Consider the following 12,306-nt stretch of genomic DNA (forward strand, 5'->3'; position numbering starts at 1 on the left):
TCAAAAAAAAAATATCCCCTGTCCTGGGAAGGAGCGTGCTTATCACAGTCTTGGTAAAATATGGGAGAGACCTTCCTGGGCAAAGGAGCATTCCTTAGTGAATTTAGCTGGAATTGAATTATCTAAGAACATTTTTGAGTGTCACATTGCTACAAGTGATTGTATATATAATGTCACCTGGCACATAATTCTGTTGGAACAGTGAAAGTTCTGTAAAATTACAGTTGAGAGGGATTAGCTGCCATTATCTGCACTGCTAAAGATAGTTTTATTGTCTTGGAAATGTTTCATTTATGAGAATATTAAAAAAAAAAGAACTTTGAATATTTAAATAGTGATTTATAATAATTGCTTATATGGATGATTTTACTGCTTTTTTTGAAAGAATTATATACCAATCAGTTATGCTTCCACTGTACTTATTCTTGGTCTCCTTTTGTGTAAGTCAGTGTGTTCACTGCACATTCAAAAGCCTTCACATATTCTTTTAGTATATCTGGATAGATCTAATTCAAATTCATTAAAACATGATATTTTTTATCCAAGTAACTGATGACTATATATTTGTGATTTATATTTTTAAAATAATAGAATGTTTAATAATGAAAATAGATTCTGACATGAACCTATTGAGAGCTGTAGAAGAAAAAAAATGAGGGGAAATATCGGTCTAGTGCTCAGATGCAACTCAATAAAAGCTGCAGAAGTGTTCTTGCAGTTTTTAGTTATACACGATTTAAGGTTACATATGAATTTAACTTTATATTCGTATTTTTACATCTTGCCACACTGGAACTGATAAAAAGCTAAGCATGCATTTCTTGACAAAATGTTACCTATGTCAGGTATGGCAATTGTTTCCATTATTTTAAAATTGGAGATAATAGAGGAAGGAAAAATTTAAAGAAGATATTGTGGAAAGCAGTGAAGTGATGCTTAGAAAATAATTGAAAATGAATGTACAATTAGATTTCATAAAGGACTAGCACAGGGTAAATCATCCAGTGCTAAAAGCAGTTTTACTGAATGAATTAATCAAATCGCTTTATCTTAAATGCAGTTCCAGGAGACAACCCTTCTTCAACACTCGCATAATCCAGCCTACGTATTTTTTAATTGCATCTGAAATGGGACACAGTGTCTCCTTAATCTTAAATATGACACTTTCTGAAAACTGACTAGTAGTGACTTATATTTTAGTAATTATTGTGTATAAGCATGCAAAAATGAATTATTTCCTAGAAATGAATACCTATGTTCTTTAGATATGTGGCCTGCAGCATAAGGGTCTCTACTCAGAACTGAACAGAAACAGTACTAACAAATCGCCTGCAAATATAGTGCAGTGTGATTGTTTATCATAAAGCAGTCACTATTTACTGCTTTCCTGTAGACCCTCAACATGACCATGAGTGATTCCTCTTTAGTTTGTTAGCCAGTCAGCAAGCCTGCTGGATTAACCTGCTAATTCCAAAACACCATCTTCTATTTATCCATTAGTTGAAGAACATAGCAGTAGAATGAGGAAGCCCTGGCTTTAGCTGTGACTGTACTAGCCTCCAATTAAAATAAGGAAATAATTTCTGTTGGAGATATCTCCAGTGATTTTAATTAAAATCTCCTTAGGCTGTTATGATGACCGAGAAAAGTTTGTCTGTAGTTTATAAATTCTGTTTGATATGGAGAATTGTCCCTATCACATGCTGCTTCAAATATGGGACTTTATTGCCTTTTCTGCTTTTGCTTGTCTTAAGTTGAATTAAAACCCACAGGAGGCAATAAGTGGAATTTCACCTTAGGAGGAGCCAACAGCAGCACAGCATGAAAATTTGGGGCCAACCATTTAAGTAAGAGTATGCTTGTCAAGTTGATATCCACAAGCATTAGGGTATGGAGTCAAAGAAATAATTTACATGGAGAGGGTGGAAGGTAGGATTAGATCACCTGTAACAAAACAGTTTAGACTCAGGACATGTAACTAGGCAAGGAAGAAGTGAAGAATCTTTCAATGGCTATTGAGACGGCACAAAGCAGATCAGAGGCAGGGTCTCCATGCCATTCAAAGGTTGTTTTAATTCTCCCAAATGGTCACTGATAGCAAAGAAATTGGGAACAAAATTTTATCAGTGTCATTCTGCATGGATCTGTTTGCATTTATACATATGCTTGTATGTATGTATTTTTATACATGTATGTGTGATAGTAGTTATTTTCTGAGATGAAGAAAAAACACTTTTTTAATCCCTGCTAAACTATGTACATGCTTACTTCTTTTATAATGTTTCCCTAAATTATCTCTGAGTCCAACCTTCTCATGATATTGAGGCTCTGATCAAGATGTTACAAAAGCAGTGGACCATCTGTGTGAAAAATCAGCAGTAAGCTGGGGCAGGAGCAGATAGAGATTGCATTTCCACGTCAGCCAGATACCATGTACTCAGGGAATGACTGCAAGAAAGGAAAAAAAACACAAAAAAAGACCAACATGGTCACCCAACCCATCCACAAAACATTTCTAGTAATGTTTCCTGCATTTATGAAGCAACAACTGCTCTTCACAGTGATCAGGGGTTGTTCTAGGCATTCAATTCATGAGCAGAGATAGCATTTAACAGTGTGAGAAGTTTTATCAAAGAAGGCATTTTCATTTACTTTTATTGAAATGCCTTCCTGGATCAGGACCAGCTATATTCAGTGTTCAGCAAAATTGAGTTTGCAGTGAATTGATGAGTAACTTAAGGCTGTGGCAATACAGATAAATAAAACAGTGTGACTGAAATTCTCTAGAAACTAGAAAATAAGCATCTATGCTGTTTAGTTGTTAGAATGGTCCCTATTGTGTACTTGGTTTTGGTCAGGCAGAATTTTCTCAGTGGTCTCTGGGCACCTCTCTGGAACTGACATGGCATAAGGAATCCTTTCCACAGGTCTGTTTGCATGCAGCATGGTGTTTTAGAGGATGGGAGAGTTTAACATGAACTGCTTTACTCTTAGAGATTTTGGTGCCAGAGAAAGGTTCTGGACTTGTTTAATGTAATAGCATAGCTGTGGACTGTAATTACTTGTTTATTTTTTCAGTTTTTATGTGGAATGGAAAAAAGGTTAAAGGGGGCAAAATCATTTCACCACCTGCTATGAAAGCCTCTTGGAATAAGGCAAAGTAGTTGCTTAATGGTTCAGTCTGTGCCGATTAATGATGCAGCTACTGCCTCAACACTTGGCCTGTGCAGACAGATGCAGGATGGAGGATGCAGAAAGAGCAAATGAGGTACTTGCTGAAGCAGACATTATAGTGTTGTGTGGTTCCCCACAGTGCCACTGGCAAGTAAAGGCCGAAGCTGTGGCTCTCACACAAGCCTCAGAGTGTTCTCATGTAACCCCCCTATTCAGGAAGTTGCAGTGTGGTTCTCATGTCCTCAATCCTCGTGATTCATTCACATAAAATCCATTTATCAGGCTTTCACACTGCATCCAACTGGAACAAATTTTGAATCGTTGCTTTGCTGCGTGACTCAGAGAGATGAAACGAAGGGTGTGAATCTTGTTCGCATAGCAATGTCACTAAAATTAGAAAGGCTGCAGTGGTTCTTTGTGGTTGGGAGACACATTTCCTTCCCTCTGTTAATTGGCTGGAAATCTTCCTAAGAAGCTTCTTGCGACTCTAACAGCCTTCTTGGCAGCAAAACTTTCCTTCTGCTCTCATGGCAAAACTGCGCAGGAAGCTGCCAGCCAACCTGCTAGTGATGTCTATATGAAAGCAGTGTTTGTACCCATGTAATTTTGAAACATGGAATTGGAGAGCCAGGCAGAGAGTGATGACTTCCAGGGAGAGCCAAAACAAGTAGTCTTTACCTTGAGGAGTCACATATATTGGTCACCCAGGTATGCTAGCATTCATTCTTGTGCAATCAAGCAACGTTCGTCACATATAAATTAAGCAACCTACATATCAAACCAATACCAAAATCTACTAATACTTCATGATTACCTGAAACTTACCTGAAAACCTTGGTTAAATTGTGTATAAAATTATTTCTTATAACAACAAGTCTTCTGCTAGAGATCCCCATAAAGCCTAAGTAATTTTTTTCCATATTAGAGCACAATAGATTTTTTCTTTGTACTCGTCTGAAGTGTTTCTTAGTGAGTTTTATTTATTTAATTAGGTTGAGCCTATGTCTTCAGGGCTGGTAGCCTTTTAGGAGCTTTCAGGAAGTAGGAAGTCTGTTTTATTCCTATTTTGTACCTTTCTGTGCAGTTTATTGCTATGTGGAGATATGTTTTTTTCATATTTGCAAGGTACTGTTGCTTGCATGTATTGGGCATTCTTTTTCATGTGGCTCAATGTGTATTGCTATGGTAAATGCCAAGGTGAAATATGAATCCATGCAAGCAGGTGTAATTTCCCTGTTCTTCCAGCTGTTCTGCCTTGGTTGTTCTTCCCAGCTTTTTAGTGATATTTTTCCCTCTGTCACCTCGCCATTTGTGGACTGTGATGAAGCAATGCACCATAACTTTGTTTTACTCTCATTCTTGGCTTTCATGGATTCAGTGATAAGAGAGGATGTTCTGCACCAGGGGAGGAGGAGGCTAGGTGGCAGAGAGATGGATGCTGCAGTGTCCTCTCTGGATCTCAGTAAGAAAGGTCCAACAACAAATGGCTTCATAATGTAATTGCTTTAGTATGACAGAATAAAAACAGGAGCATATGATAGATTTAATGATCAAAAAAGAAAGTGGTCTTTCTCCATGAACAGGATCTGCTCTGCATGTCACACCATGGGAAAATCCATCATGTTGCATGAACATGGTGGGGTGCTCAGCATCTGAAGAGATAATATGATTTACTCACTACCTACTCTCCTTATGCTTGTTTTGTTGGGACATTGTTTTTTAAGATATCTGTTGTCATTACTTTCTTATTGAGATCTAGGAAGGGCTCTGCTCCATTTCTTTGCTTTCCCTAGTGTTGAGGAGAGGAATACCATGTCACCTACTCAAAACTCCTGTAGCGTTTAAACTTTTCCAGGGTGTCCCGAGATTCACTAAAAGTAGTATCAGTACTTCTGAAATCTGCTTAGCTGGGTCTTATCAAGACTTGCTGCTCTGCTGATTCAACAGTGTCAGTGTCTAGGAGATGCTCTTTAATATGCACTTCGATAAATCAGAGTAGAATAAAAATATTTCAGCATCTTTACATGATAGATATTTTATGAATGGCCATTTTGCTGGCTTATCTCCATTATAAAATATTTGTTTATCTCTAGGATCTGTCAACAGATGCAGTGGCTATAGTTAATGATGTTTTTGCTGATAGTGCTGTTCTCTGGAAGAGTGACACTGAAGTGTTAAATTTGTGCTTTGGTGATTACTGCAGATATGCTTCTCTAATTGCTGGTAGACCTATCTTGAAACACACTGGACTCTACACTTTTTTATCATGGCTAATCTCAAAGTGGGATTTGGATCTTCTCTTTTATTTTTATTTTTTCCTACCCAGTGCAAGAATTTGCTGATTTTAGTATAGTTTGATAGGAATTAAATTTACCTCTTTAGTCAAGATTTAATGTCAAAAAAATAGCCCAAAGTTATACTGTGTACTGGAAGCCATCCCAGAAATTCCTTGCTCTGCTCTGGTGTGATGTGAGAGTCAAGTTTCATATTTGTAATAAAACAATTCTTAGTTTTCATCTTCGTAACACTTAGAGCAGGAAAAATACAAGTACATGATATTTAAATGTGTAAGTGCTTAAAATAGTGCAAATGGAAACAGAGTTTATCTGTGAGTGTTCCATAAGCATTTTGTCAATTTCTAATCTTTCACAAACAAGTATTTGGGAACACATTCTGGATTTACAGAATATATATATTTTTCTTAGTAGTAATACAGAAATGAAGAGGCCAAGTTTAAATGATTGTCAGCTTATCATTCAAATTTTCATTGACAGAAATGAAGTATCTTTAGAGCTTTAGTCTGCAGAGGAGCAAAAAATCTGTTTGTTACATTTTTATTGTAGAAGTAATTGATGGGGAAAGAAAGAAGAAAATTAGTTTTCATTATCATTATTATTATTTTATAGTCTATGTGGCACAATCTTAATTTTCTTTTGCACTGAGAAGATATCACAGGAAATATTGTAGGCATTGCCTCATATATCTAGTATACAGCTATTTCAAGTGTACTGTGCTTATAAACCTTTAATCATTGTGTGATTAGTAGATCATTCTGAAAATATTATTAAAACATTTTAAGATTGTATTGAGTAACAATAAAAAGGAAAAAAATGCTTTTATCTTGTATGTGTATTATTCTTAGAAGTTCTTGATACAGGACAGTGTATGCCGCTAAATGAATGTTACTGACTTTCCAAACAACAGGTATTAATGACACTTTACCTTAAAATGCTTGTAGGCAAATCTAGCCTTGCAAGAGGGAAGACTTGCAGCTGCCCAAATTGAACTGAATAATGCACAAAATCAGCTGGATGAGAAGCAGATGGAACTGGATCAAGTACAAGCCATGTATGATGCTGCTATGAAAGAGAAGCAGGCCTTACTTGATGATGCTGAGGCTTGCAGAAGAAAGATGAACAATGCCACAGCTCTGATAGAAGGCTTAGGTGAAGAAAAGGTACTGGCAGAATATGAGTACAGTTCTAGCACAAAGTAGATCCTCCGTTTTGAGAATAACTCATAACAATCAATAGCAGTGATCAAGAAATTCAAGGCAGGGTGATATCTTGTTATCATATGTTGCTATATTTTTGTGGGTTTTTTTATTCATTTATTTATTTTTGCTTGAAATCAATATATTTAACAAAGTAAAACCATTCATTGTGTTAGCAGAATTCTTATGTATATTGACTTATATTGGGATAAAGTTCAAAATTAAAGCCAGGGAGCCAAATTCCTTTTAACTTTAGTTAGAAAAGGGATTAGGCTTAACCTAAATAATTGCCCTAAAATATTCATAAGAAGGATTATTCTTTTTTTTCTTCACCAACTATACAAGAATAGAAATTTGAAGCTTGACTAATATTCTGAATTATATTTTAAGTTCAGATTGCTACTGAAACCTTTTACGGAATTATGAGCTAATCTTTATCCTCTGCACTGAGCTTGAAGTTCTACTCTCCTGTGCATATTTTTATAGCTTCAGCTTATGATAGAACGTGTGGGTTTCCAGAAAAAGCAGGATAATATTTTTTTAATTGCCTGATTATTTGCTTTGAGAAGTCCTTGCTTGTAATCACATAGAATCAAAATTGATGAGGGCTTTGACCTTCATCTGTTGAGTCCTGTAAGGCCAGGTCTCAAGTGTTTGTTTGTACAGATGTACTTCAAACTGTATTAGTCAAATATATTAGATGCTTCGGTACGTTTTTCATTTCTCAGGACATTTGTCAATAGGAGTTTGAGTATCCACAGCCTCTTTTGGCAGCTATTCCAGTCCATGACCACTCCCACAGTGAAAATATATATATATATACTCTATATTAACACAGTGAAAATATAATATATATATATATATATATATACTTTTTATATATTTGAACGGAACTACCTGTATTTGAATTCTTGCCCACTGCCTCTTGTCCATTCTAAACCATTCTACTGATTATGGCACCATCTTCTTTGCAATCACTCATGACATATGTACACGTTGCCAAAATTCCCTCCAAGAATCTCCTCTCAACTCTAAACAGTCGCAGTACACTCAGACTATTCTCCTGTGACAGAGGCTCTGATTCCTTACTTACCATTTGTGCCCTCTGCTTAACTCTCTCCAATATGTCCATCTCTGGTGAGCTCAAACCTGACCACAGTACTCCAGAAGTGGTTTCATCAGTGCTAGGAATAATCACCATAGTTTCCATCAGTCATCTGAAGGTAACCCAGGATGCTGTTGGCCACCTTCACTGTAAGCATTTATTATTGTCTCATGTTCCACTTGGTGTCTGTTAGAGCTTCCTGGCCTTTTTCTTCCCAACTGCTCTCCAGCTGTCAGGAACAGTACCAACATTTTCCTACACTGAACTTGAGGAGGTACCTGTTGATCCATTTCTCCAGCCTGTTGTGTGCACTCTGAATGGCATCCCATTTGTCACATGTATCAACTTGCTGAGAGTGCACTCCCTCCTATTTTGTAAGGGTCATTCATTTTACCCTCATAGGAATGATATTTGTATTCACTTTGTCTTCAGGAATCTCACTCAGTCATACTGACCTACCAAAGACTATTGACCATCCAGAGAGGCAGATGCAGAAGTCCATGTGTTTCAGCTGCTTTCTCACATAAAGAGAAAATACTCCTCTTCACTATTCCTGTCTGTCCTTCCTAACAAGCATACCTATATGTCATAGCACTGTGTTTGTGGGAACTTTCTCACCGTGTCACAGTGATCCCCATGAGATTAGGACTCCATAGCTGCATGCAGGCCTCTAATTTCTTCTGACTGTTCTCTGCATATACATTAGTATATGAGCATTTCAGAGAGGAGTTCAGCTGTTAAAATTTCCCAGAACCAGTATGAAAACCATCCAAGGGTTCTGTCTGCTAGGCAGTGCCTTGTTTATGTAGATATGCTTCAGGTGGTCTGATTTATTGATTATTAGGTTTTTACTGTATATGTCACTCTACACATTTTATTTGCCAGTTTGTTTGTTCATCTCCTCACTGATTGTTGCTTGTCCTCTCCCTCCCTTTTCATTCCTTTTTTAAAGCCCCCTCTACTGGTTTGGCCAGCCTGTTGGAAGAGATGTTTTATTCCCCACTTAGGTGTCTGCCAACTTTTCCAATAAAATTTCTGCTTCCAAAAGAATGATTTAAAGCAAAAGAAGATATCTGTGGTTCAAGAACTGTTGTCTACCTGAAAGAGAGTTTCTGAGTTTGGATCTTCACGGTTAGGTTTGTGTCTGTTTAGTATAACTACTTTCTAATATTTTTACATACAGCTTCGTTGGACAGAAAGCAGCAAAAACTTTCAAAATCAAATAACTCATTTAGTGGGGAATGTCCTTCTGGCCACTGGATTTCTCTCCTACTCTGGACCTTTCAATCAGGAGTACAGAAATCTGCTGCTCCATTTGTGGAAGAAAGAGATGAACAACAGTAAGATTCCATACAGTAATGTAAGTGTTCAACCTTTATTTTAACTTTATTTATTGCCTTGCAGAGAAATAATGTTAAGAGCAATCAATTCCAGAAAAATACTTAATTGGAAAATTATTTATGGGCTGTCATATTCCATCAAAATTTTAATAAATAAAAATTCTGAATAGTTGACAACAGAGGTTCTACAAAATACAGTTTAAAATTCTGTTGTCATATTTCCCCCCCATAATAATGTTTTTTACATATATCCCACTGTGTTTGTGATTTTGATCATAAAACAGAATAAATGAGCTACATCTAGCATTTACTGAAAGTACAAAATGCCTTTATCAAAGAGAACACTTGTAACCATCTCAGCTTTTTAAGTTATTCTATTATAAATATTTTTGTGTGAATATGTGTTTGATGATACCATGCCACAGGTGCTATGGCCATGCCCCTGGAGTTTTCCAGGCAGTCTCTCAGGTAAGGCCCACAGAACAGTGCAGAGATGGAGATTAGTCTGTGGTTTCTGGGCTACCAGATCTACCAGCATTTGGCCTGTTTCCGCTTTTACCACTTACAGTCTCATGTGTTGCCATTAAAATTCTCTCTCTAGATACCCACTTTTCACTCTGAACTGTGAATATAAAGTGCAAATTTGTGAATTTGGAAGAAAAATTTTTTTCATTTATTTCATATTTCTGACAAATTATGTCATGCATTCTTTAACTTACTGTTCTTAATAAGCAAAATTATAAGCATGTGAAAATAGCATAGGAATAGAAGGTTCCATTATTTTTACTTAGATTTGTTGAAGTACAGTGTTGTAATAATCTAACTTGCTAGAAAATATCTGTAAAATGGAAATACAGTTCTTTCCTTTGCAGGCTTCGCATTCATTTAGTCATGATGTAGCTAAATTTTTGATCAACATAAAAATACTCTTATGCCCAGTTATAGAATTATACAGTATATATCAGAAATATGCCTTCTGCACCCTCACATATTAGCAATGAGTTTCCTCCTGTTGCACCCTCTACTGTTTCCTCACACCATTTAATATAGTTTCATTTCAAAAATCTTGTTGAAATAATTAGGTTAAAAACAACTCTGTTTTTTAAAAAACTTGGATTTACACCAGTTCAGCTTGCTTCACTTTAAACTGTTCAACTGGCGTAGGCTTGTCTGGTATGGCTGTTCTTTGTGAGTTTATTACAGCCTTAAGTGGCCCAAGTCTGTGAAGACATAGGTCGCCTAAAATGCTTCTGAGGTAATGACCCATCACACAGCTTCAGTTCTCTGAACGCATCATATACTCACTTTAATAAAGTGAGCTACCTCTGTGCTGGAGCTCCCATATAGGGCAGGCTCCTTTCCATGAAACAGTGAGCAAGCAACCTGTGTATACCTGTGGCTGCACCACTGCAAAAGTGTTGAAGGTAGATTAGTATCCTTGCTGCATCTTATTGTCAGGTTCTTGGGGGGATTTGACAGTTAAAACCTGTATTAGGGGCACTGCTTAGCCACAGGAGGTTTGTCATGCTCTTCATCTCATAGAAGTTATTCGTGAATCTTTTTTTATTTTTTTTTTCATTTAGTTGGTTACATGGTGGATAGTGCTTCTCATAACAGTGATTGACTTTGAGCAGGCAGAGAGCCTCACAGCCCAGCCCAGTATATGGTATGACTTATGAAGATTAATGATTCTGACTTGCTCAGCAAAGCTTTTTGAGAGCTCCAGATGAAAAGTAATATGTAAGGCCTGGATGGATTTATTAATAAAGTTCCAGTCACAGTGCAGTCTCAGGCAAAATTCTTCACCAATGTGTTATGGGACTTATCCTACATATATTTATCCCAAGGAGGCACTTTCTGAAATCCAGTATACAAAATATTCTTAAAAGCTGCTTACCTTGGGGAATATCTGTCAAGATTCCTGCCATTTCACGATAAGAACTTGGATATGTAACGTCCATAGAGTAAAAGAAAGAAGGAACCAAAATTTTGCCTCTGTGAAGATGTTTTGACCACATTGCTAAAAAGCTTCAGCCTTCAACATTTGAGGAATATTTTTTGATTATTTTTGCACTGCTCGTGTTTCTGCTTTTTTTCACATGGACAGGCTAGACACAGAATGTCATAATTAACATGAGTTTCAAACTGTGATTACCATTCTGTTTAGATAGCTGCTGTTAAAGACAGAATTATGATTTAAATGACAGTATATGGAAGAGCATTATAATTTTTTTTCAGTGAATTAAGTACTCACAAAAGGAAGCAGATGGGCCTCTCTTGATACTTCACACCACAGGAAAGAAAGCTGCTTTGTAGTTCAAGGAAGAGGCTTGACATCTGCCTTACTTTGTCACAGACTAACTGGCTGTGGGTGTATGAGTCATTTAGGCATAACATTTTAAAGAGAGCTGTTTCAAATTAGCTGTCTGTTGGTGTAGCTAGGCACTTAAATAAGCTAAGTTTCAGAGTTGCAGAGCAACTGAAACTTCCTACTGCAGTAAAAATAAATAAATAAATAAATAAACAAATAAACAAATAAACAAATAAATAAATAAAAGCTGTTTTGATGCTACTCAGATGCTTAGGATATTAAATATGGCTTTAAGTTCCAATTGCTGAAAATTTTGGCTGTTAAATAATGTTCTTTTCACAACTGGAAACCAAATTCTTAAAGTTTCTTTGTCTTCTGAGAATAACTTATGTTGCTTCATTCATATTCTTCAATAAGTAGAGAGTAGAGAAAAAAGCAGAGAGTTGAAAAGCCTTTTGAGTCTTTCAACCACTGGTATTACTAATTTATGATCGTCACAGGTCTGACAGTACCTGAAATCTTGTTTCAGCCTTCAGTTGCTAAATTATGTGGATTTTTTAAGGTTTACAGGCTTTCTCTTTCTTCTTAGTCAAATTTGTAGAGAAAGGTTAAAAAATAAGGGTTCTTGAGTGAAAAGTGAAAGGAACAAATATAAAATATTCAATTTTATTAAAACTCACATCATTATCATGATACTTCAGAAAAATTTTGGAGAGCTTGATTTATGATTTTAAGTGCTGTTTCCCTCATATGCACATTTTTGAGAGGTCAGTCAGTGTTCCTAGTGAATAAAATAAAGCAGGTTGTTAGGTACAATTGAACTTTAGTAGAGTACATGAGCTGGGAAGAGTTTTGACCATAGCAGCAGTATTTTTCCATGATA

At 36.4% G+C, this 12,306-nt stretch overlaps 1 protein-coding gene across 1 annotated transcript in view; it reads left to right on the forward strand.

Moving 5' to 3' along the window:
- LOC136059377 (dynein axonemal heavy chain 5-like) overlaps nt 1-12,306 on the forward strand; it is a 142,760-nt gene that overhangs the window by 81,023 nt on the left and 49,431 nt on the right. The window contains exons 61-62 of the mRNA XM_065753530.1: nt 6,413-6,631; nt 8,956-9,132. Coding sequence (XP_065609602.1) covers nt 6,413-6,631; nt 8,956-9,132 — 396 coding nt within the window. The remainder of the gene's footprint in view (nt 1-6,412; nt 6,632-8,955; nt 9,133-12,306) is intronic.

The sequence above is a fragment of the Cyrtonyx montezumae genome, unplaced genomic scaffold, assembly GCF_038088225.1.
Source record: "Cyrtonyx montezumae isolate F1298 unplaced genomic scaffold, pur_monq_1.0 scaffold_8, whole genome shotgun sequence".
NCBI classification, from domain to species: Eukaryota; Metazoa; Chordata; class Aves; order Galliformes; family Odontophoridae; genus Cyrtonyx; species Cyrtonyx montezumae.